At 42.8% G+C, this 27,164-nt stretch overlaps 1 protein-coding gene and 1 pseudogene across 1 annotated transcript; both read right to left on the reverse strand.

Annotated features, from left to right (window-relative positions):
- Window positions 1-2,578: 2,578 nt before the first annotated feature.
- On the reverse strand, window positions 2,579-3,808 carry LOC121981959 (peptidyl-prolyl cis-trans isomerase FKBP17-2, chloroplastic-like). Its single transcript, XM_042534772.1, has 2 exons — window positions 3,289-3,808; window positions 2,579-3,199 (listed from the first exon to the last, which is right to left on the reverse strand). Exons 1-2 carry the CDS (start codon window positions 3,633-3,635, stop codon window positions 2,800-2,802), a joined length of 747 nt encoding a protein of 248 aa, XP_042390706.1. The 5' UTR covers window positions 3,636-3,808; the 3' UTR covers window positions 2,579-2,799.
- Window positions 3,809-4,544: 736 nt separating this feature from the next.
- LOC121980054 overlaps window positions 4,545-27,164 on the reverse strand; it is a 64,805-nt pseudogene continuing 42,185 nt past the window's right edge.

The raw sequence follows: 27,164 nt of genomic DNA on the forward strand, positions 1-27,164 counted from the left end.
GGTTATCACTGATAACCTTAGTTGGTTATCAACGATAATCTTGTTTGGTTTAAGTAATTGACAATTCCGAGTAATGTAACATTACCGTCACATCAGCAATTAGGGAATAGAACCAGGAATAAAAAAATCTTGAAAACCTTAGGTTTTCTACGATTCCGAGATTATCAACATTTTTTTCCAAAATTGCCCAAAGAGGAAAGCTTTGTTTCCACGGTAGAGGAAAGAAAGCGCAGGGAGACGGCCGAGGTCTCCGGGGATGATGCTGCGGAGGTGGTTGTAGGAGAGGTCGAGGAACTGGAGCTGCGTGGCGGCGGAAGAGAGGTTGGCCGGGACAAGGCCGGCCAATGCATTAGAGGAGAGGTCCAGGTAGCGGATACCTTGAAGAAAGGCAGCGGGCACAGAGCCAATGAGGAGGTTCAGACGCTGCAGAAGCCGGAGGCTCAGACACTGCAGAAGCCGGAGGTCAGCAAGCCAAGGAGAGATGAGGCCGGAGAGGCGAAGGCGAGGGAGTCGGAGCTCGACGATGCGAGCGGCGTTCGGCTCGCACGCGACGCTGCGCCAGTCGCAAGGTGCGGAGAGAGACGCCTCGTCCCAGCCGTCGAGCGCGCCGAGAGGGTCACGGAGTGCGAGCCTGAACGCTGTAAGCGCGTCGATCTCCCCCTGGGTTTCCCGGCTGCGCCCCGCCGGCGTAAGAGGCGGCGGCGGAGATGGAGGCGGGGTGGCGGAAACAAGTAAGGGAAACAGCAGCAGAAGCGTGAAGAAGTTTATTGTGCCCACGGGAGCAACAGCAGGGGCTGATGGAGGAAGACGAACACAACAACGAGCGTCTCTCTCCCTTTTTTGACTGCTTTCCTTTTTTGTTTTTCCTTCCTTCCGCTCTCGTTTGGAAAAGCATAGATAAGAGGAGGAGGAAGGTTTTAATTGAATTAAATTAATTCAAAAAGTTAAAAGGATAAATTAGTAAATGTAAAATTAAATAATTGTATAATCTTAATCGAACCAAATACCTAATAAGTTATGTTGTATTCCCTATAACCTTTGTTATGTGATTACCTGGTAATCACATAACCAAGATTATAAATGATGACTTGAATCAAACGCACCCTGAGTGTTTCACAGTTAGATCATCGTGATCCAGGACAACTTGGGAGTGCTTTTTTGGGCTTGGCTCCTCATTTAAGAACACACGCTACCGTAGTCCTTAATTTTTGAAACATCATAAAAATTGGATCTAAATTTCAATAAATTCATGGATAAATTAATTTTAATAGATGATTAATCTAAAAATACTAGATTAATAGACCATATGAGAAAATTTTCATGGAGCCATTACCCAAAATTAATTGATATAAATTAAATATATGATTTAATTTTTAAAAAATTAAATAAATGTGCATGCATAAATAAACAATCATCATTTGAGTGATACTAAAAAAATTGTGCAAAATATAGTACATCAAATTAAGAATAGTGAAATTTATAGGATCGGAAAGACGCTATAGGAAGGTGAACAGCGATCTTAAAAAACTCAATTTAAAATTAAGTTATGCAGTAAAAATGGAAGTAAAAAGATAGTACTAGTATGACTAAGTTTTTTTTACTTGGTTCAGAGCCTTCGACGACTCCTACTCCAAGGTTCACACTTGTAGAATGTTTTCTTTGGGAAATCCACTATTAGTTCGTAAATGTATTACAGGAATCGAATACAAGAACTGAAAAAAATAATGTTAGCAACACAGAAAGAAAATCTGAAGGACTCTTCGCTCCTCGAACTTTAGAGTAGTTTTTTTGATGTCATCGGAGTTTTTTCGGAGCCGCACGCAAGAGAGAAAATTACAGTAGTTGTTGTTCTGAAGCTTCTGGTCGAAGGCTTTTATATAGGTCCATTCCGGACGCTTAGACCGACTCAACCAGTCGACGCGCTCCACATTAGCTTTTGGATGGATTTTTGGGTCCGGGCGCCTGGACCGACTCCAGATGCCCGGATTGCCCGGGTGCTTGCGGCCTCACCCGGGCGAATCTGGTCCGGGCGCCCAAATTCTCTTTTTCTTTAACAACTTCTTCTTTACAAAAAGGTTAGTCCAGACAATAGAAAATATATTTTACCCTGCAAAATAGAGTTGGCACAACATAATAAAATATGAGTAGTAATTATATCTTGTCTCCTTGAGACCAGAATCTAGTCAAGGTCTCAGCTTAGGTTTTCTAAATAGACCTAAGCTAGACCTACGCTCACAGTTCTCTCAATGAGGAACGTGTCCTCACTGGATCTTTCCTCCAGTTACTTACCTTCGCTTACCAATCAACCAGGTCTTCCTGTCAGTTGTCAGGTCCACAGACCTAACTGAACTTCGGCCAATTGTCAGGTTCCGCGGACCCAATCGGACTTCCTGCCAGATATCGAGCTCCGCGGACCTATTTGGACTTCGCACCAACTATCAGGTCCCGCTGACCTAGTTGAATTTTAAGCTGATATCAAGTCATTCAGACCAGTGAACTCCTACACACTTAATAGAAAGATTAGACAAATAATATATCTAATTTTAACCTATTTATCATATATCAAAATCACTTCCACTAAATAACAATGTTTTTTTAATTAAGTGCCTTAAACGATCTTTCCATGACATTTCATAGTAACAATCTTGCTTGTTAACATAATAGACAAGCAATTCATATTCGATAGTAATTTCTGATCATGCATTAAGTTTTCGCTTCTCATTAATCTATGAGCGCGATTTAAACAGTCGCAATCCACATTGACGAAGGCGCAATGCCATGGATGGAGCCATATCGAGCTCAAGAAGGCGCAATGGAGACCTTATCCACCTGCACGACGAACTCAAGCGTGGCGGCGGGAGGGATTCTTACTCCGGAGCCCAAGTCGGCGCCTTCGTCCCCGAAGCCCAGTGCCGGCGGCACAGTCACTCTCCGCTGCCCCCCGGCCTTCATCGACCTCAGCACGTACTCGACGCCCTCGCACATCCCCTTGGTGTAAGGCCTGGAGCCCATGACCAATGCCAGGGGCCTCTTCCCTTCTCCAAATGTATCCACGAACGCTTCGACGGCGCCGACCACCTTACCCTGGAGGTCAATCACCACCAGATCCCCTGGCCTCGGCGAACCGCCGCCGCCCACTCTCAGTTCAGTATACCTGATGCCATTTGGTAGCACCACTTCCTCCTCCTTGTCCAGGACTCTGTTCTCATGGAACAAGTCGAAGTTAGTAAATTTGATTGTAAATTAAAGTAGCATGGGAAACGGAGGAATCGGAGGAGTAATAACTACTTGGTGTTGGCTTGCTCTTGAGAGACCTCGAAGCGCGTCTTGATCTGCTCGGAGACGACGCCAGCGGCGAGGAATCCGACCCACGCGAGGCCGGCACCGAGGCCGAACCGCCTGGTCAAGCTCGAGGTGATCCAGTCGGTAGAGTCGGAGCCCAACTTGGGCTTCTGCTGAGGGGCCGGAGGGGGTGGAGTAGCCGTCGAAGGCTGCGCCAGCGGTTGGGGTTGGGATTGGGATTCGACCGGAGGCGGCTGAGACTGAGACTGAGAGCGGGGTGGTTGCGAGCACGCGAGCTGTGGCTTTGTGAATGGGCGAATGAGGAAAGCTGGCGATCCCAAGATGGAAGCCATGGGGGACGAGGACAGGAGTGGCGGAGCTGCCGGTGGCAAGGCCAAAAATCGGTGCCCAACTGGAGCCACTAAATTCCTGGCCTTATCTTGATCGGGTCTGTTTCGCTCAGTCACTGGATAAGCAGGAAAAGAGCTGCATGACAAAAACTAATAAGACAGAATCTAATCAGATATTCGTGTATCAAATAAGCTGATACAACAATCAAACGTTCACTGCTCATAAATAAGCTAGTGGAGGCCGCCAAGGTGCCGCCGGCCGGCCGGCGCGCGCAGGAGGCGGTGGTCAGCTGGCGCCCCTTCTCTGAGACCTTCGTGGAGGTCCCCCACAACATTAACAAGAGTTAGTGAAAGGAACTTTAGAATGCTTATTCTTAGTGAACAAACCCTAGTAAAAAGTGTACGTTTCAAACATATGATCGGTCACACTCCGGCGAGATTGCCCTTACTAAAACTAGATGTATGATTTGCTTTTATAAGTTGTTGAACAAGTTCTAGTGAAATAGTTTAGGAAAGAGTAACAGAGGTTGGTTCATCTTGTCTAGTAGATGCAGATACTCGATAAAGGAGAAGGCCTTTGGAGTTTCATATTTTGATAGAAATTTCTTGCATTCTTCAGTCTAATTGTTGTAAACCTTTGGATTGTTACTCTTCATAGTTAATCATCACTATGAAGATAGATTGCAAAGGATTGATTGACTTGTGGAATGAGATATAAAAGACCACAGGAGTTATAAAGAAGCATAGTATTTAATAGTATTTATTATTCATCTTTTATTGACTTATCACTCCAAATAACTACACAAGCAAATGAAGGAACCATTCTATCCATCTACCCAAACCAATAAGCAAAAACATAAACTAAATAATATTATTTGTTCATCCATCTATTAATCTTCATTCATCCACCCATTCAACTTGAAAGATCTTTTAACATGATTGATAGATCCTTTAAAGTATATTTTTCTTTCTCAAGATTACGTAAAGTGTTACTTAGAAGAGAGAGAGATCATCCACTCAAGAAATCTCAAATTGCAGAACCTTTTGTCTACAAGTAGGGCAGGAAGCATGCTTCACAAGCCACACATCAATGCACACCACATGGAAAATGTGGTTACACATCGGCATCATTCTTGCTGTATCTCCATCAATGAAATCCTGCGAAAACAAACGATCATGAAAAAAGAAGAAATTCTAAACTAAAAAAAGAGTACCTGCAAGCAGACGACACAGCATACGTTCCTTCCACATGAATCGATGATCTCATCACAACTTATCTTAAACATGGGCAACCTCTTGATAACATTAGGTAGCAAGCCTTTGTCCCTAGTGACATCAAACATATCTGAGCTCTCTCTGTAGCTCCTCACTTCAGCATAATCTGAGTTTAAGAATCGGTTAGTAGTCACTCTTGTGTGTAAATGCAAGCTCAGAACATGTTTCTTGGGTTTTAATGATCATAATGCTCTCAACGACTTGTTTATATATCCCAGCTACTTACTTGTCATTGGTTTGCTTTCAGCAATGCTAGGCTAACCCATTCTCTAAATACCCATCAATGAGGCTCTGGAAGATGACCAACTGCAAACATTATTGCAAGGAAGAATAAATCCCAAGACTTTTCATCTCAGCTTAATTACCATTAAGAAAAAAAAAGGCAGCAATCTTGACTGATACAGGATGTTACAAGCGGATCCAGATATGACGTGGTAGTCAAAGTCAAGGTGAGATGACGGTCAAAATCAAGGAGAGGTGGTCAAAGTGTCACTTTCAGCAAGGCTTCGCTTCTCATCCAGCACTAAGGACTTCAATTGGAGGACAACCGGACCTAGAGCTGGTTGTACTCGATGGACCTAGTATTTCACTCCTGCACTAAGACACTTAGTATATATCTGGTCATCCATGAGCCGACCGGGTTTAAGAGATGACCGGTCCACCACAAGGTCAATCAGTCATATATCCAATCGGGTTCAGGGGACCTAACTTCTCATTCTTAGAGTACAAGAATCTCAGTATGTTGGTCAATCCAACAACTGATTGAATCTGCGGGTCTTCATTTCTCATGTGTCCGTCCTCCTTCATATAGCTGGTCAATTATAGTGTTGGTCATATCAGAGTAAATATGCAAAGCAACTCTCAGTGTGGATCCGACCGGACTTCTAGATCTCAGGTTATCATTTCAAGGATGAGCCTCTCAACATATGGACGATCGACTAAAAGTATTGATCGGATCTCTCGGGGTTTAATTCCCTATTCTTCAAAGACAAGTACCCCAGCTTATGACCGGTCAGTCATAGAACCAACCGGGCCTAGGGGACTTGGCTCTCTATTGCTTCAATATCAGATCCCAGCAGCCCACAATATATAGCCAAGCGGCCCAAGTGTCGGACGACCTTAAGGGACTCAGTTCCCTGCCTCCTATGTATCGATCTGCCCGTATAATATACATTCTGTTGGTCAAATATCTCGTCAGAATATCTTTAGGGAACAACATTGTCAGAAAATCACAACAACCTGTCAGAGAGTAACAACTATTTATTAGAGAATATTCTTCTATTATAACATGAGCATTCAATTGAACCTTCTTCGAAAGTGACTATACACCTTCCATTATCTAATACATTATGACAGCATGTTCTCTTACTTGCCTCGTTATGGTGTAAGTTACAAAAGGGGTGCACATACAGTTAATGGAAAATTTCTCAGGCGGTGATTGTACATCTCGCAGGTTGTACATCTTCCCCTTACTTGACAGCATCTGACACCCGACATTCTCTGTCACCTCATGATTATAGAGGTTATGAAAGGTGGTATATAAAGGGAGTCCTCTTTGCTGGACAGGTGCGCGCTTGACAACAGTCTTACGCTTGGACACGCTCTAAAACTATTGTTCATCTTTTGTTCCAATTTTCGCTCGATCACCGTACTAACTTGAGCGTCGGAGTACCTACGCCAAGGACCTCTTTCTTGGTTCTCGCTCTAACATTCTGTTAGCTTATTTTTTCGGAGGAGGGAGGCACTCAGAGTCCTTTCTTTGCTCCAGCTCATCAGCTTTTTCTCTAGTTTAAAGTCTTCCCCCAGTCAATAGTACAACCACTTGCCCAACACGTCATCTCTGCAGCTTTCAGATAGGATCATTGACTATTGGTTTAAGGTCGTTCTCAGTTGATACAGTGTATAGTGGCTGGCCCCAGGGCTAGGGTGAGGCCAATAGTTAAGGTAATGTGGCGGTCAAGAGTCAAAAAAAAAGGTGACGGTCAAGAGTCAAAAAGAGGTGGTGGTCAAGATCGGGGAATACGTGTCCTATCAGGTCGTTGTCCCCTGAGTGAGGCTCGATCCCTCACTTCTTATAGGCACAGCTCCCAATCTACTCTCGATCGACCCCAAAGCCAGTCGGACCTCCTGAATAGAGCTCGATCTCTCACTTCTCATGTCACGGCTCCTAGAACTTCTGATAGGCACAGCTCTCAATCTACTCCCGGTTGGCCCTAGAGCCGGTCGGACCACCTGAAAGAGGTTTATGTTGAAGCAATCTAGATGCCCTAGGTTTTGATGTTTGGGCAAAGGTTTAAGTTAGGTTTATTGTTGTATTTGATATGCATTGTGAGTGTGCAGGATACAGGTATAACAAGGAAAGTCCAAGGGTGAGTCTTGGCGGTGTAAGTCCAAGCATGTAGTCTTGGCAACGTAAGTCCAAGTGTGATCTTGGCAAAGGAGGAAAGTCCAAGGATGAGTCTTGGCGGTGTAAGTCCGAGCATGTAGTATTGGCAACGTAAGTCCAAGTGTGACTTGGCAATGGATGAAGTCCCGGAGGCGCGACCTCTTGGCAAAGGAAGACCCGACAACAATGACAAGGCCGATGGAAGCTCCAGAAGGCAAGACGTGAAGGATGGGGAGGCATCCGAGGGACGCAAGGCTGATGGAGGAGGCTAGAAGGCTAGGTCTAGGTTGGTCGGGCGAGAACGAGTGCTGAGTGAATGTACTCGAGGTAAAATCCTAAAATTAGGGTTCACTGTAGCAGTACTGTAGCGTCACTGCAGCAGTACTGTAGCGTTACTGTAACAGTACTGTAGCAGTCGACTGGTGACTGTAGCAGTCGACTGGTGCACTGTAGAGAGCCGTTGAGAGAGCCGTTGGGCTGACACCAGTCGACTGGTGCAAGGACCAGTCGACTGGTAACGGGCAAATCAGCTTACTGATTTGTTCCAAGCTCTATAAGAAGGAGCTTGAGATTGTTAGGACCAAAAGTAGCTAGAGGGGGGGGGGGGTGAATAGCTCGTCGCGTTCGCTCGTTGCTCGGCGTTGCTTGGCGTTGCTTGTTTCTTCAAAGATGTGCAGCGGAAATACAAAGAAACAATCACACAACGCTAACACGGTTGGTTTACTTGGTATCCACCTCACAAGAGGTGACTAATCCAAGGATCCATACCAACACACACACCCTCCACTAAATAAAACTCTCCTTTATGGTAACTACCAAGGGCGGAGAAGCCCTACAAGACTCAATACAAGAAGAGAGGGAAAGGATACAAGAAATACAAGCTTACAAGCTTACAATGAGTACAAACCCTAACCCTAGCTTCTCTTCTTGGCTTTGATCCGCCTCTTGACTTGGAAACCTTCCAAGATCCTTCAAGAAGCGATCCGAGCTTTGTGAGTGCTGGAGGAGCCGGCAGAGATCCGGAGTGAATCGTGAAGAGTTGCAAGGAATCGCTGCGGCCTTTATCGACGCCTAACGGTCGGATCCCGATCGATTCGAATGTTCCCAATCGATCGAGGAGGCTTTGGATCGATCCACGGATCGATCCGAGTCTCTGCTGGGAGAACGCCTGGATCGATCCACGGATCGATCCCGCATGCTACTCCAGGCCCCAATCGATCCACCGATCGATTGGGACATCTGATCGATCCACGGATCGATCCGAGTCTCTGCTAGGAAAGGCTTGGATCGATCCACCGATCGATCCGCCTCTGATCGATCCACCGATCGATCCAACACTTGGTTTTGCCCAAAACCAAGTTCCAAGCCTCTCAAACCAACATCCGGTCAACCTTGACCTGTTGGTACATCATGCCTAGCATCTGGTCACTCCTTTGACCTGCTAGGACTTCCCACCAAGTGTCTGGTCAATCCCTTTGACCCACTTGGACTTTTCTATTCATGCCAAGTATCTGGTCACTCCCTTTGACCTACTTGGACTTCCATCAGATGTCTGGTCAATCCCTTTGACCTATCTGTATTTCCTCGTGCCAAGTATCCAGTCAATCCTTTGACCTACTTGGACTTCCCAACACCAGATGTCCGATCATCTTTGATCCATCTGGATTTTCCCTTGCCTGGCTTCACTCACCGGGACTTTCACCTTAGCTTGTAGTCTATCTGTTAGGACCAAAAGTAGCTAGAGGGGGGTGAATAGCTCGTCGCGTGCTCGTTGCTCGGTGTTGCTTGTTTCTTCAAGAATGCGCAGCGGAAAATACATAAACAAACACAAACACGCTAACACTAGGAGTTTACTTGGTATCCACCTCCAACGGAGATGACTAATCCAAGGATCCACACCACGCACGCACCCTCCACTATGAAAACACTCCTTTTCGGTAACTACCGAGGGCGGAGAAGCCCTACAAGACTCTCAGTACAAGAAGAAAGGAAAGGGTAGTAAAATAAAGCAAAAGCTTACAAGAAATGCAGAAAAAACCCTAGCTTCTTCTTCTTCTCGTTGCAACTCGCCTCTTGACTTGGATGAACCTCCAAGAACCTTCAAGAACTGGCGGTGGAGCTTGGAGAGAGCTGTGGAGGAGCTGGTGAAGATCTGAGTTGAATCGGTGAAGAGATGCTGAAGGACGCCAACAGCTATAAACGACGCCAACGGTCGAATCCCAATCGATTGGATTGCTCCCAATCGATCGGGGAGGCTTTGGATCGATCCACGGATCGATCCAGAGCGCCTCTGTGCTCTGGAAACATGCCTGGATCGATCCACGGATCGATCCAGCGCTTATCGCGCGAAGCAGCAGCGTCCCAATCGATCCACTGATCGATTGGGACCTCTGGATCGATCCACGGATCGATCCAGAGGCTCTCTGTTCGCTGGGACAGGTCTGGATCGATCCACTGATCGATCCAGAGCTTGGATCGATCCACTGATCGATCCAGAGCTTGGATCGATCCACTGATCGATCCAAACCTGCTGGATCAATCCACGGATCAATCCAAACCTGCTGGATCAATCCACGGATCAATTCAAACCTTGGTTTTTGCCCAAAACCAAGTCCAAAGCCCCCTAAACCAACATCTAGTCAACCATGACTTGTTGGTACATAAGACCTAGCATCCGGTCACCCTTGACCAACTAGGACTCTCTCACCAAGTGTCTGGTCAATCCCTTTGACCCACTTGGACTTTTCTCTCTCTTGCCAAGTATCCGGTCAGTCCCTTCGACCTACTTGGACTCTTTCTGTCTAAGTATCCGGTCAATCCCTTTGACCTACTTGGACTCTCACCAGATGTCTGGTCAACCTTGACCCATCTGGATTTCTCTTGCCTGGCTTCACTCACCAGGACTTTCCCAATTGCCTAGCTTCACTCACTAGGTCTTTCACCTGGCTTCACTCACCAGGATTTTCCTCCTGCCTAGCTTCACTCACTAGGACTTCCCAATTGCATAGCTTCACTCGCTAGGTCTTTCACCTGGCTTCACTCACCAGGATTTTCCTCCTGCCTGACTTCACTCACTAGGACTTCCCAGTCAAGTATCCGGTCATCCTTGACCTACTTGACTCTTCTTCAATCAACCTTGCATTGTCAAACATCGAAACCCAAACCAAGACTCAAGTTTGGTCAACCAGGTCAACCTTGACCTGAGGGATGTTGCACCAACAATCTCCCCCTTTTTGATGTTTGACAATACCAACACTATCACTTACAATACCACATGTAAGTTAGGCTAATCCCATAGCCTAAACCTTCTTCATGCCACTAGGTAATGAATACATAAGTTAAGCCCTTCATTCTCCCCCTAAGAGGGCAAACTCCCTCTAGGTAATGAAAGCCTAACTTACTCCCTTTCATTCTCCCCCTATTGGCACACATCAAACCATCTTTGAGCACACATCAACCCGTGCCTCAATTTTGGGCACTCTTCAACAAATGCCCCATTGTTGAAAACTCTCCCCCTGAAGAGTTGCTCATCGTTGTTCACAACTTCACTCGTTGTGACCAACACGATAATGAAGGCCCCATACCCTTCATTAACCTTAACCCTACATTCTCCCCCAATGTAGGTAAATGCCCATCCTTGAGCATTATCCACTTGAAGCCACTTGAACAATGAGGATATCCACTCCCCATTAAAGTTCAAACGCTCAACCTTGAGCATATTCTTAACGGAAGGTTGACCAACTTCCAAGGTTCATGAAAAATAATTTTCATGCCTTTAAAGAGTCCCTCCCCCTACAGACATGGTGGTAACTTCTGTCATTGCACCAACAATGACTTGGAATCCCTAAACCTTTAGGAAACCCAAATTTAGAAGTTTTGAGGTTCAAATGTTCAAAATTTGAAACAAACCTCAACCTAAACTTCAATGAAGCCTTCCTTAACCAATCCATCCTTGTTTTCCACACGAAAACACCCTTTTTATGTATACAAATGTATTTTCAGGGGTTTGGAATGGTTACCTAGACTAAAATAGGTTCAAAATGCTGAAAATAAGCTTTCCCAGCCAAAATCAGCATCTTCGATCGATTGGAGTTGGGTTCCAATCGATTGAACCCTGCTGAATCGATCCACCGATCGATTCAGTCTTCTTGGATCGATCGGCTGATCGATCCAGCGAGCTTCTGCTCGCTAGAAATGCCTTCTCAATCGATCGGCTGATCGATTGAGGCACTCCAATCGATCCACTGATCGATTGGAGGCCTGAAATTGCTGAAATTCAATTTCAGCCAATTTCAGAAACCCCTAGAAAATTCTACAAAATTCCAAAAATCGTAAAAATTTGTGTAGACATTATTTAGGGTATAATTTATCATGGAAAATAGTTTTCTATGAAAATACATCATATTTTCAAAGATTGACACAAACTTGAGAACTTGCAAAAACTTTAGTGTTTTCTTCAAGTTTGTGTCTAACTATTCAATGGTGATTACTATCAAAAGATAGCCTTCACCAAGGTTTTCCAAAATCATTTTAAAACATTTTCAAAACCAATATCCCACCATGTTCCTTGGGCTTAATGCACATGACTTGTACATTAGCTTTCCCAATGATGGGAATACACATAACTATGTGTTTTGATGAACCTAAACTCAAAAGAATGCACTAAATCAACATGTTGAGTTTTGTTCATCATCCTAACATCTCACTTGTATCTATTGTGGACAAAACACATACAAGTCATCTTATAGGTCTTTGTGAGATGTAAAATTTGGTTTTGCCCTATTCTAGGGATCATGCATATCTATATAGGCATTTTAGAGATATTAGACATCCACCCAGGATGTCACTTGTTAATAAGTGTTGTTAAATGTCATTTGTCCTTAATTACAAGGAATTAAACTTAATGCATGATTATGCTATGGCATACATCAAAATGAAATAACTTTCAAAAGAAATATTCCTATAATTACATGATGTATGTATGACATGACATGGTATTTTTGTATTTTCATAATAAGTCATGAATGCACAAATAAACTTGATGTCATGGCATATGATGGGCAAACAATCATGGCAAGATTTAGCATTAATAAAATATACCTAGATTAACTATCTAAGTGTCCTTAAAACCTTAGCTAAACTTACAACTTAAACCTAGATTGCCCTAAAGTGCTTCAAGAAAATGCCAAAGCCTAAGTTTGCATTTCTAATACCCTTGATTAATTTATGCCAATTAAAATTAAGCATATTCCTCAAATGTTGGCATATTCCATTTTTCCACAAGAGTAGCACTTTTAAATTAAGGCTCGGATTGCCTTAAATTGCCTAAGAACATACCAAAATCCCAACTTGATAGTTCTTATGAATTTCCCAATATGTGTCATTTAAGATTAAAATCAATTCTTCCACCATTAGACACATTTTACTCTTTCAAGGAGTAAATAATAATTCCATTTCATTTTCAAAGGTTAACACAACCTTGAAAATGCTCCTTGAGTGTCAATTTCCTCAAAGTTGGGTTAACTACCCTTCTAATCGGAGTTGACACTCTCTAACCCATCTATGGGGTAGAGAAGATGCTCCTAGGAACCCAAAACCTATTGGTGCTCCTTGGATGCTCTAGGTATTCACTAGGGATAACCTCCCTAGATACCTTCCTAGTGACCTTGTTTTGCTTCTTAGAAGCCTTGGTCACTTTTTCTAGGTCAACTCTAGGGATTTCTTCCCTTGTGACCTTCTTTGTGACCTTCTTTGACTTCTTAGAAGTCTTAGTCACATTTGTTGCAAAAATACTCTTAGGGATGACTTCTCTAGTATTTTTGACTTGACCACGAGACCTAGGGTTTGTTCCATAACTATATGGAACCCTATGGTAAGAGGGCACATCCTTCTTAGCCTTGGGTTTGTATCCCAAACCTCTATGGCCATTAGATGACCTATGTGCTCCCAGGTTGCTCATTTTCCCTTTTAGGATATTTTCCATACTTTTTAGGGTCTTTTCCATTTTATCAAGTCTTGACCTCAAGACTTGATTTTCTCTCACTAAGTCCTTAGTATTTGACCCATGAGCATTTTTGTTTCTAGGCTTGTATCTAAAATCCTTAGAGTTTTCGCCTAGATTTTTACCTACAATCCTAGCCTTAGGTGTAGTAGTTTTAGCATGAAAAGCTATATGTTTTTCTTTAACGCTATCATGCTTTCTATTTTCATGGTAAATAGCATTAAAATGATATAAATTTGAACTATCATGCTTTTTACCATAATGTAAAGGAGTAGGCTCAATAAATGTTACCTTCTTCTTTACCTTGGAGGCTCCCCCTTGACTAATGCCTCCTTGAGCCTTGACCATCTTCTTCCCCTTGAGGCATTGACTCCGGTAATGCCCCTTTTGATTGCAAGAGAAGCATATGATATGCTCCTTGCTCTTCTTTGTTCCGGGAATGGTCTCCTTGGGCTTCTCCTTGCCCTTTTGTGCCACTTGGCCCTTCTTCTTGGCCAAGTTGGGACACTTGCTCTTGTAGTGCCCACTTTCCCTACACTCAAAACATATTATATGATTTTTATTTTTAATTGAAACATTTATACCTTCTTGTGTAGGGATGGCACTTGCTCCTCCATTTGCTATTTCTTGAATTTCGGAGGTGGCACCATCTTCTTCTTCTTCACTTGACCCGGATGTAGAAGCTTCTCCTTCTTCTTGATCCGGCGTCACCAAGGATTGCTCCCCCTCAATCCTAGAGGTGGAGGCTTCATCATCTTGAACATGAAACAAGGAGTATGCTCCCTCCTTGTTCCCTTCGTTGCATTCCCTTGAGGATGAAGCTTCTTGGATTTCCTCTTCTTCGGAGGTTGAGCATCTCTCAACCTCGGAGTCCTCCTCTTGGTCTTGCTCCAAAGAGTCACCCTCTCTGGATTCTTCATGATCTTGTACAGTGGAGGGGATCTCTTCATGAAGCTTGGCCAATTTGCTCCATAGCTCCTTTGCATCTTCAAACTCTCCAATTTTGCAAAGGATGGTGCTTGGCAATAAATTGACCAAAAGCTTGGTCACTTTGTCATTGGCCTCGCACCTTTGGACTTGCTCCGGGCTCCATTTGCTTTTCTTTAGAACTTTGCCCTTTGAATTTCTTGGAGCCTTGAAACCTTCCACTAGAGCAAACCATTGTTCTATCTCCATCATAAGAAAATTTTCGATTCTTGATTTCCAAGAATCGAAACTCGTAGAAGTGTATGGTGGAGCCACCCTTGTGTCAAATCCAAGCCCATCTTGGAATTGCATCTTGAAGTTGAGCTTGATAAAGTCTTGAACTTGAAGAATTTGCTCCAACTTCTTCACCCTCTAGCTTTTCTTGATATGCTTGACCCTTCCGGCGATGATTCCGGTGAAGAGCGGCCTCGCTCTGATACCACTTGTTAGGACCAAAAGTAGCTAGAGGGGGGGGGTGAATAGCTCGTCGCGTGCTCGTTGCTCGGTGTTGCTTGTTTCTTCAAGAATGCGCAGCGGAAAATACATAAACAAACACAAACACGCTAACACTAGGAGTTTACTTGGTATCCACCTCCAACGGAGATGACTAATCCAAGGATCCACACCACGCACGCACCCTCCACTATGAAAACACTCCTTTTCGGTAACTACCGAGGGCGGAGAAGCCCTACAAGACTCTCAGTACAAGAAGAAGAAAGGGTAGTAAAGAATAAGCAAAAGCTTACAAGAAATGCAAGAAAACCCTAGCTTCTTCTTCTTCTCGTGCAACTCGCCTCTTGACTTGGATGAACCTTCAAGAACCGGTGAGGAGCTTAGAGAGGCCGGGAGGAGCGTGTTGAACTGAATGAATCGGTGAAGTTCGTCAAGGAATCGACGCCAACAGCCTATAAACGACGCTAATCTGTCGAATCCCAATCGATTGGATTGCTCCCAATCGATCGGGAGGCTTTGGATCGATCCATGGATCGATCCGCGCTCTGCTCGGAATGCCTCGGATCGATCCACGGATCGATCCAGCGCTTATCGCGCAGCGTCCCAATCGATCCATCGATCGATTGGGACCTCGATCGATCCACGGATCGATCCGAGTTTCGCGAGGACTCACCGGATCGATCGGCGGATCGATCCAAATCTTGGATCGATCACCGATCGATCCAGACTGCCGATCGATCCACGGATCGATCCAAACCCGGATCAATCCACGGATCAATCCAAACCTCCGGATCAATCCACGGATCGATTCAAACCTTGGTTTTGCCCAAACCAAGTCCAAAGCCCCTAAACCAACATCTAGTCAACCATGACTTGTTGGTACATAAGACCTAGCATCCGGTCACCCTTGACCAACTAGGACTCTCTCACCAAGTGTCCGGTCAATCCCTTTGACCCACTTGGACTTTCTCTTCTTGCCAAGCATCCGGTCCCTCCGACCTACTTGGACTTTTCTTTCTCGTGCAAGTATCCGTCAATCCTTTGACCTACTTGGACTCTCACCAGATGTCCGATCAACCTTGACCCATCTGGATTTCTCTTGCCCGGCTTCACTCACTGTGACTTTTCCAATTGCCTAGCTTCACTCACTAGGTCTTTCACCGGCTTCACTCACCGTGATTTTCCTCCCGCCAGCTTCACTCACTAGGACTTCCCAATTGCCTAGCTTCACCACTAGGTCTTTCACCGGCTTCACTCACCAGGATTTTCCTCCGCCTAGCTTCACCACTAGGACTTCCTCAAGTATCCGGTCATCCTTGACCTACTTGACTCTTCTTCAATCAACCTTGCATTGTCAAACATCGAAACCCAAACCAAGACTCAAGCTTGGTCAACCAGTCAACCTTGACCGGATGGAGGTAACAATCTCTCCCTTTGATGTTTGACAATACCAACACTATCACTTACAATACCACATGTAAGTTAGGCTAATCCCATAGTCTAAACCTTCTTCATGCCACTAGGTAATGAATACATAAGTTAAGCCCTTCATTCTCCCCCTAAGAGGGCAAACTCCCTCTAGGTAATGAAAGCCTAACTTACTCCCTTTCATTCTCCCCCTATTGGCACACATCAAACCATCTTTGAGCACACATCAACCCGTGCCTCAATTTTGGGCACTCTTCAACAAATGCCCCATTGTTGAAAACTCTCCCCCTGAAGAGTTGCTCATCGTTGTTCACAACTTCACTCGTTGTGACCAACACGATAATGAAGGCCCCATACCCTTCATTAACCTTAACCCTACATTCTCCCCCAATGTAGGTAAATGCCCATCCTTGAGCATTATCCACTTGAAGCCACTTGAACAATGAGGATATCCACTCCCCATTAAAGTTCAAACGCTCAACCTTGAGCATATTCTTAACGGAAGGTTGACCAACTTCCAAGGTTCATGAAAAATAATTTTCATGCCTTTAAAGAGTCCCTCCCCCTACAGACATGGTGGTAACTTCTGTCATTGCACCAACAATGACTTGGAATCCCTAAACCTTTAGGAAACCCAAATTTAGAAGTTTTGAGGTTCAAATGTTCAAAATTTGAAACAAACCTCAACCTAAACTTCAATGAAGCCTTCCTTAACCAATCCATCCTTGTTTTCCACACGAAAACACCCTTTTTATGTATACAAATGTATTTTCAGAGGTTTGGAATGGTTACCTAGACTAAAATAGGTTCAAAATGCTGAAAATAAGCTTTCCCAGCCAAAATCAGCATCTTCGATCGATTGGAGTTGGGTTCCAATCGATTGAACCCTGCTGAATCGATCCACCGATCGATTCAGTCTTCTTGGATCGATCGGTGATCGATCCAGCGAGCTTCTGCTCGCTAGAAATGCCTTCTCAATCGATCGGCTGATCGATTGAGGCACTCCAATCGATCCACTGATCGATTGGAGGCCTGAAATTGCTGAAATTCAATTTCAGCCAATTTCAGAAACCCCTAGAAAATTCTACAAAATTTCAAAAATCGTAAAAATTTGTGTAGACATTATTTAGGGTATAATTTATCATGGAAAAATAGTTTTCTATGAAAATACATCATATTTTCAAAGATTGACACAAACTTGAGAACTTGCAAAAACTTTAGTGTTTTCTTCAAGTTTGTGTCTAACTATTCAATGGTGATTACTATCAAAAGATAGCCTTCACCAAGGTTTTCCAAAATCATTTTAAAAACATTTTCAAAACCAATATCCCACCATGTTCCTTGGGCTTAATGCACATGACTTGTACATTAGCTTTCCCAATGATGGGAATACACATAACTATGTGTTTTGATGAACCTAAACTCAAAAGAATGCACTAAATCAACATGTTGAGTTTTGTTCATCATCCTAACATCTCACTTGTATCTATTGTGGACAAAACACATACAAGTCATCTTATAGGTCTTTGTGAGATGTAAAATTTGGTTTTGCCCTATTCTAGGGATCATGCATATCTATATAGGCATTTTAGAGATATTAGACATCCACCCAGGATGTCACTTGTTAATAAGTGTTGTTAAATGTCATTTGTCCTTAATTACAAGGAATTAAACTTAATGCATGATTATGCTATGGCATACATCAAAATGAAATAACTTTCAAAAGAAATATTCCTATAATTACATGATGTATGTATGACATGACATGGTATTTTTGTATTTTCATAATAAGTCATGAATGCACAAATAAACTTGATGTCATGGCATATGATGGGCAAACAATCATGGCAAGATTTAGCATTAATAAAATATACCTAGATTAACTATCTAAGTGTCCTTAAAACCTTAGCTAAACTTACAACTTAAACCTAGATTGCCCTAAAGTGCTTCAAGAAAATGCCAAAGCCTAAGTTTGCATTTCTAATTCCTTGATTAATTTATGCCAATTAAAATTAAGCATATTCCTCAAATGTTGGCATATTCCATTTTTCCACAAGAGTAGCACTTTTAAATTAAGGCTCGGATTGCCTTAAATTGCCTAAGAACATACCAAAATCCCAACTTGATAGTTCTTATGAATTTCCCAATATGTGTCATTTAAGATTAAAATCAATTCTTCCACCATTAGACACATTTTACTCTTTCAAGGAGTAAATAATAATTCCATTTCATTTTCAAAGGTTAACACAACCTTGAAAATGCTCCTTGAGTGTCAATTTCCTCAAAGTTGGGTTAACTACCCTTCTAATCGGAGTTGACACTCTCTAACCCATCTATGGGGTAGAGAAGATGCTCCTAGGAACCCAAAACCTATTGGTGCTCCTTGGATGCTCTAGGTATTCACTAGGGATAACCTCCCTAGATACCTTCCTAGTGACCTTGTTTTGCTTCTTAGAAGCCTTGGTCACTTTTTCTAGGTCAACTCTAAGGATTTCTTCCCTTGTGACCTTCTTTGTGACCTTCTTTGACTTCTTAGAAGTCTTAGTCACATTTGTTGCAAAAATACTCTTAGGGATGACTTCTCTAGTATTTTTGACTTGACCACGAGACCTAGGGTTTGTTCCATAACTATATGGAACCCTATGGTAAGAGGGCACATCCTTCTTAGCCTTGGGTTTGTATCCCAAACCTCTATGGCCATTAGATGACCTATGTGCTCCCAGACCTAGGCTATGCTCATTTTGCCCTTTTAGGATATTTTCCATACTTTTTAGGGTCTTTTCCATTTTATCAAGTCTTGACCTCAAGACTTGATTTTCTCTCACTAAGTCCTTAGTATTTGACCCATGAGCATTTTTGTTTCTAGGCTTGTATCTAAAATCCTTAGAGTTTTCGCCTAGATTTTTACCTACAATCCTAGCCTTAGGTGTAGTAGTTTTAGCATGAAAAGCTATATGTTTTTCTTTAACGCTATCATGCTTTCTATTTTCATGGTAAATAGCATTAAAATGATATAAATTTGAACTATCATGCTTTTTACCATAATGTAAAGGAGTAGGCTCAATAAATGTTACCTTCTTCTTTACCTTGGAGGCTCCCCCTTGACTAATGCCTCCTTGAGCCTTGACCATCTTCTTCCCCTTGAGGCATTGACTCCGGTAATGCCCCTTTTGATTGCAAGAGAAGCATATGATATGCTCCTTGCTCTTCTTTGTTCCGGGAATGGTCTCCTCGGGCTTCTCCTTGCCCTTTTGCGTCACTTGACCCTTCTTCTTGGCCAAGTTGGGACACTTGCTCTTGTAGTGCCCACTTTCCCTACACTCAAAACATATTATATGATTTTTATTTTTAATTGAAACATTTATACCTTCTTGTGTAGGGATGGCACTTGCTCCTCCATTTGCTATTTCTTGAATTTCGGAGGTGGCACCATCTTCTTCTTCTTCACTTGACCCGGATGTAGAAGCTTCTCCTTCTTCTTGATCCGGCGTCACCAAGGATTGCTCCCCCTCAATCCTAGAGGTGGAGGCTTCATCATCTTGAACATGAAACAAGGAGTATGCTCCCTCCTTGTTCCCTTCTGTGCATTCCCTTGAGGATGAAGCTTCTTGGATTTCCTCTTCTTCGGAGGTTGAGCATCTCTCAACCTCGGAGTCCTCCTCTTGGTCTTGCTCCAAAGAGTCACCCTCTCTGGATTCTTCATGATCTTGTACAGTGGAGGGGATCTCTTCATGAAGCTTGGCCAATTTGCTCCATAGCTCCTTTGCATCTTCAAACTCTCCAATTTTGCAAAGGATGGTGCTTGGCAATAAATTGACCAAAAGCTTGGTCACTTTGTCATTGGCCTCGCACCTTTGGACTTGCTCCGGGCTCCATTTGCTTTTCTTTAGAACTTTGCCCTTTGAATTTCTTGGAGCCTTGAAACCTTCCACTAGAGCAAACCATTGTTCTATCTCCATCATAAGAAAATTTTCGATTCTTGATTTCCAAGAATCGAAACTCGTAGAAGTGTATGGTGGAGCCACCCTTGTGTCAAATCCAAGCCCATCTTGGAATTGCATCTTGAAGTTGAGCTTGATAAAGTCTTGAACTTGAAGAATTTGCTCCAACTTCTTCACCCTCTAGCTTTTCTTGATATGCTTGACCCTTCCGGCGATGATTCCGGTGAAGAGCGGCCTCGCTCTGATACCACTTGTTAGGACCAAAAGTAGCTAGAGGGGGGTCGCGTGCTCGTTGCTCGGTGTTGCTTGTTTCTTCAAGAATGCGCAGCGAAAAATACATAAACAAACACAAACACGCTAACACTAGGAGTTTACTTGGTATCCACCTCCAACGGAGATGACTAATCCAAGGATCCACACCACGCACGCACCCTCCACTATGAAAACACTCCTTTTCGGTAACTACCGAGGGCGGAGAAGCCCTACAAGACTCTCAGTACAAGAAGAAGAAAGGGTAGTAAAGAATAAGCAAAAGCTTACAAGAAATGCAGTAAAAACCCTAGCTTCTTCTTCTTCTCGTTGCAACTCGCCTCTTGACTTGGATGAACCTCCAAGAACCTTCAAGAACTGGCGGTGAGGAGCTTAGAGAGTGCTGGGGAGGAGCTGTGTTGAATCTGGAATGAATCGGTGAAGTGCTACTGAAGGAATCGCACGCCAACAGCTATAAACGACGCCAACGGTCGAATCCCAATCGATTGGATTGCTCCCAATCGATCGGGGAGGCTTTGGATCGATCCACGGATCGATCCAGAGCGCCTCTGTGCTCTGGAAACATGCCTGGATCGATCCACGGATCAATCCAGCGCTTATCGCGCGAAGCAGCAGCGTCCCAATCGATCCACTGATCGATTGGGACCTCTGGATCGATCCACGGATCGATCCAGAGGGGTTCTGTTCGCGGGGACTCACCGGATCGATCGGCGGATCGATCCAAATCTTCTGGATCGATCCACTGATCGATCCAGATCTGCTGGATCAATCCAAACCTGCTGGATCAATCCACGGATCAATCCAAACCTGCTGGATCAATCCACGGATCAATCCAAACCTGCTGGATCAATCCACGGATCAATTCAAACCTTGGTTTTTGCCCAAAACCAAGTCCAAAGCCCCCTAAACCAACATCTAGTCAACCATGACTTGTTGGTACATAAGACCTAGCATCCGGTCACCCTTGACCAACTAGGACTCTCTCACCAAGTGTCTGGTCAATCCCTTTGACCCACTTGGACTTTTCTCTTCTTGCCAAGTATCCGGTCAGTCCCTCTGACCTACTTGGACTTTTCTTTCTCGTGCCAAGTATCCGGTCAATCCCTTTGACCTACTTGGACTCTCACCAGATGTCTGATCAACCTTGACCCATCTGGATTTCTCTTGCCTGGCTTCACTCACCAGGACTTTTCCAATTGCCTAGCTTCACTCACTAGGTCTTTCACCTGGCTTCACTCACCAGGATTTTCCTCCTGCCTAGCTTCACTCACTAGGACTTCCCAATTGCCTAGCTTCACTCACTAGGTCTTTCACCTGGCTTCACTCACCAGGATTTTCCTCCTGCCTAGCTTCACTCACTAGGACTTCCCAGTCAAGTATCCGGTCATCCTTGACCTACTTGACTCTTCTTCAATCAACCTTGCATTGTCAAACATCGAAACCCAAACCAAGACTCAAGCTTGGTCAACCAGGTCAACCTTGACCTGAGGGATGTTGCACCAACATTTTCCATCTGCCTAGCTTCACTCACTAGGGCTTTCACCTGGCTTCACTCACCAGGACTTTCACCTAGCTTCACTCACTAGGGTTTTCAATCTGCCTAGCTTCACTCACTAGGACTTTCCTTCTACCTGGCTTCACTCACCGGGACTTTCACCTAGCTTCACTCACTAGGGTTTTCCTTCTGCCTGGCTTCACTCACCAGGACTTCCATTCTACCTAACATCCCAGTTAGGACTTCCCAGTCAAGTATCCGGTCAACCTTGACCTACTTGACTCTTCTTCAATCAATTTCTTATTGTCAAACATCTAAACTCAAACCAAGACTCAGCTTGGTCAACCAGGTCAACCTTGACCTGAGGGATGTTGCACCAACAGAGATGGCCGGCCAAGGTGACGAAATTAGACTTGGTTAAAGCCTAATTAGTAGTCACCAAAGTGCTCAAGGATCTCTTGTGTCCAAGTGTTCTTGGTTGAAGTTGTGGTGAGGTTTCTCCACCCACAAGGAGCGGTTTGAGCTAGCCGGAGTTTCCGGGGACTAATCCACCGACGGATTGAGGAATCGTCCACCTTACGGACAGCCGTGGAGTAGGAGCATCATCTCCGAACCACGTTACATCGACGTGCATTGGTTTGCTTGTTCTTTTCTTTATCTTTAGCTTTCGTATTCGTAATTTGTATTGTATTATTCCGCTTGCGCACTAACGAATACGTAGGAAGCCATCGATTTGGGTGAGACGCTATTCACCCCCCTCTAGCGGCACATCGGTCCCAACAAGTGGTATTAGAGCGAGGCCGCTCTTCTACGGACTAACCGCTAAGAGAGCAAGAAGCTAGAGGAAGAAGAAGATGGAGTCCGAAGGACCGCTCGGATGGGATATCCGAATTCCACCTCCGTATGACAAAGAAGACTTCAATTATTGGAGGAAGCGGTTGGAGACATGGTTCCAAATGAATTGGAATCAATGGGTTGTCTTGAGTGACCCATTTGAAGCTCCTATGGACAAGAAGGGTAAACGCCTCCGACCTCGGCATTGGACCGAAGAGCAACGAGAGCAATCGGAGGCGGACAAGGAGGTAACGAGAATTTTGCATAATTTACTACCTTCTAATATCATTGTGAGTGTAGGTGAATGCACAAGTGCATGTGATCTTTGGAAAAAGATCATTGCCTATCATGAAGACCCGTCACAATTCCAAGGAGTAGAGGAGTCCAAGGAGAAGGGCTCATTGGTCCAAGAAGAGAAGGACCAATCCGATGTTGACATAAGGTCAACATCTGAGGAGGAGAAGGAAGATGAGGAGGTATCATCCACATCTTCAAGGGAGGAAGAAGTGGAATCAACGACATCTTCAAGTGAAGAGGAAGAAGAGCAATCCAAGGAAGAGGAGATCTTGGAAGCTCAACCCTCCACCTCAACTACCAAGAAGAGCACAAAGGACCACATCAAATGCTTTGAGTGTGGTAAGATGGGGCACTACAAGAGTAGGTGTCCTTCACACAAGAAGTAAAGGAGGTAAACCCTAAAATCACTAAAGTTAATTTAGAAACTAATGTGAGTTGTAGGAAGAAGAAGAAGGAGGAGAAGAAGCACATTAGGTGCTTTACATGTGGTGAGTGGGGTCACTACCACACAAAGTGCCCAAGGAGAGGAGAGCTCAAAAAATTGGTGCACTTGAAGAAGTGGGAGAAGAAGAGAGCTTCAAGGGTAAGGGAGGTAAACCCTAACTTGAATGCTAGTTCAAATTTAAATCGTTATAATGCTATTTATCATGAAAATAGAATGCATGATAAATCTAAGGATAAATATATCCCTCCTCATGCTAGATTTATCACACCTAAGGCTCGGAAGGTAAATAACAATTTAGGCAATAACTCTAAGGATTATAGACATATGCCTAGATATAGAAATGCTCATAGGGGTCAAGAAAAATTCAAGTCTATAGATTCAATGACGGAAAACCAAGTCTTGAGGTCAAGACTTGATAATTTAGAAAGAACCCTAGCAAGAATGGAAAATATTCTTAGGGGTCAAAATGAGCATAACCTAGGAAAAGCTAGACAAGAGCCACCCAATGGCTATATAGGTTTGGGATACAAACCTAAAGCCAAGAAGGATGTGACTTCCTTTCATAGGGTTCCATATAGTTATGGGACCAACCCTAGGTTTAGTGGTCAAGCTAAAAGTACAAGGGAAGTTGTCCCTAAGAGTACTTTTGCAAAGACCAATGTGACTAAGACTTCTAAGAAGTCTAATAATGTCACAAAGAAGGTCACAAGGGAGGTCATCCCTAGAGTTGACTTAGTAAAGGTGACTAAGGCTCCAAAAAGGCCAAACAAAGTCACAAATAAGGTTACAAGGGAGTTAGCCCTAGAAGTGACCTAGTGGAAGTGACCAAGGCTTCTAAGAAGCCTAGAAAGGTCCTTAGGAAGGTATCTATGAAAGTCATCCCTAGTGAGTACCTAGAGCATCCAATGAGCACCAATAGGTTTTGAGTTCCTAGGAGCATATTCTCTACACTCTAGATAGGTTAGAGAGTGTCAACTCTAATTGGAAAGGTAGTTAACCCAACCTTTGTAAAGTTGACACTTGAGAGAATTTTCAAGGTTATTGTTAATCTTTGAAAATGAAAAGGATTGTAGGGTTACTCTTTGAAAGAGTAATATATGTGTCAAAATTTGAGGAGTTAAATATAATTTAAATTGACACACTAGAGAGAAGCAAAAGTAATGCCAAATTTGGAATTCGACATTTTCTTATGGAATTAAGGGAAATGCAAACCTTAATCTAAATTGTCACTCTTGGAAAGAGTAACATGTGCCAAATCTTAAGGAGTTATGTTTGAATTAAATTGGCACAATGTGGAAAAACATAAGAAATACCAAATTGGGGTTTTGGTATCTTCTTAGGGTAATTAAAGGAAAATCTAGGTCCTAATGTAAGATGTTTACTCTTTAGAAGAGTAAAATGTGTCAAACCTTGAGGTTTTGAACTTAATTTAAATTGACACATTTAGAAAAGGATAAGAAATGTCAAGTTGGAGTTTTGACATTTTCTTAGAAGGTTAAAGGCGAATCTAAGTTTTAATTTGATTTCATTTACTCTTGGAAAGAGTAAAATGTGCCATACTTTGAGGAATTTGTTTAACTTAAAATGGCACAAATTTAGAAAGAAATTAAAGAAATGTCAAGTAGGGGTTTGGCATTTTCTTGATAAAATTAGGCAATCTAGGGTTAAATTTTGAGTTAGCTAGGGTTAAGAATACTTAGATAGGTAATCTAGGTAAATTTTATTTATGCTAACTTGCCATGATTGTTTACCCATCATATGTCATGACATCATATTTAACATTCATATTTTATTATGAAAAATACAAAAATACCATGTCATGTCATACATACATCATGTAGCTATAACATGCTTTGCTTTTGAAAATTGTTTATTTTGATGTATGTCATTAATCATCATGCAATATGTCAATTTCCTTGTAGTTAAGGACAAAAGACATTTATTATGTATGTAAATGTTCCAACAAGAGGGATAATATCAAGTGACATCCTAGATGGATGATCATGATTTTTACAATGCCTAGATAGAGATGCATGATCCCTTAGTTTAGGGCAAGACCAAATATACATCTCACAAAGAACTATAAGGTGACTTGTATGTGTTTTAATATACATTAGATACAAGTGAGATGTTAAGATGGTGAACAAAACTCAAGATGTTGATCTAGTGCATCTTGTTGAGTTTTAGGTTCATCAAAACACATAGTTATGTGTCTTCCAATCATTGGGAAAGCTAATGTACAAGTCATGTGCATTGAGCTCAAAGAACGTGGTTGGATATTGGTTTTGAAAATGATTTCAAAATACTTTTGAAAAACCTTGGTGAAGACTATCTTTTGATAGTAATCATCATTGAAAAGTTAGATACAAATTAGGAGAAAATATTGAAGTTTTCAAGAGTTTTCAAATTTGTGTCAATCTTTGAAAATAGGAAGTAGTTTCATAGAAAACTATTTTTCGATGATAAAGTATAACCTAAATAATGTTTCCATGAGTTTTCATGATGAAAACAAGTATGGATTGGTTAAGAAAAACCAAAGTGAAGTTTCGGTTGAGGTTTAGTTTCATTATTGAATTTTGAACCTCAAAACTTCGAGTTTTGATTTTCCTAATTATTTAGAAATCCCAAGTCATTGTTGGTGCAATAATAGAAGTTTGACCATATTTTTAGGGGGAGTTACTCTTTGAAAACATAAAAATATTTTCAAAGACCAAAAGGAGGTCAAGTGTTAAGGTAGCACATGATATTGGTATGGGAGGTGTTACCCAGAACAAGGGAGAGTTATCCAAGGCCAATAAGAAGGAATATGCTAGGGTAGCATATAATTATAGCAAGGATAAGATGTCCAAGATTAGGACAAGAAAAAAAAAATTAACCAAAGACAAGGTGTCTAAGGTTAAGAAGGAGAGTTTTGTAGGCCAAGTGTCACCTGAAGTGCACCGAATTGGCCTAGTCATAGTAAATGAGTCACCTAGGGAGGTGACTAAGATTAAGAGCTCAAGGGGGAGCTCAAAGAGTCTTTGGGGCATATGGTAAATGATCTTAAGTGAACCAAGATGTGCCAAAGGGATTAGAGATAGATTTGAGTCTCTACTATACTTGGTTGGCACAATTGGGTTAAGATTTATGCATGGAAATATGAATTGGGTTCATATTGTATGAAAATTAGTTTTTGATGTATAGATGTCATATAAACCCATTCTAGGAAAGTATTGTGGTTTAGTATGGGCAAATACATCAAGAGGAAGCCAAAACTAGGACTTTAGGTCAAGATTCAATTGAACAATTTAGCTAGTTTTGAATTTTGTGTCAATCTTAGGATCTGTGATAAATATATTATTATATATATTTTCCCAAGTAGACAAGTTTAAAATAGACCTCTCCACAAAATTTGAGATTTTTTGGAGGTCTGTAGAATTTCTGGTGCATTTCTGAAGTTGGTCAGAAAAGGCTGATTTTTTCAGAAATAGGGTGCCAGTCGACTGGTGAAGATACCAGTCGACTGGTAACAGTGTTTTTGAGCACAGAATGTCTCTGTAAGCTCATTTTTATGAGGTCAGTCGACTGGTGCCAAGACCAGTCGACTGGTAACAGTAGATTTCGACTACAGAATGTTTGTGTAAAGTTCTGTCGAAGGGGGTAGTCGACTGGCACTTAGGGCAGTCGACTGATACCATCCTAAACGTGTTTTTCAACATTGTTTTGACCGTGTCAACTCGTTTAAATGTATGAGATCCATGG

The sequence above is a fragment of the Zingiber officinale genome, chromosome 5A (genome assembly GCF_018446385.1).
Source record: "Zingiber officinale cultivar Zhangliang chromosome 5A, Zo_v1.1, whole genome shotgun sequence".
Lineage (NCBI taxonomy): Eukaryota > Viridiplantae > Streptophyta > Magnoliopsida > Zingiberales > Zingiberaceae > Zingiber > Zingiber officinale.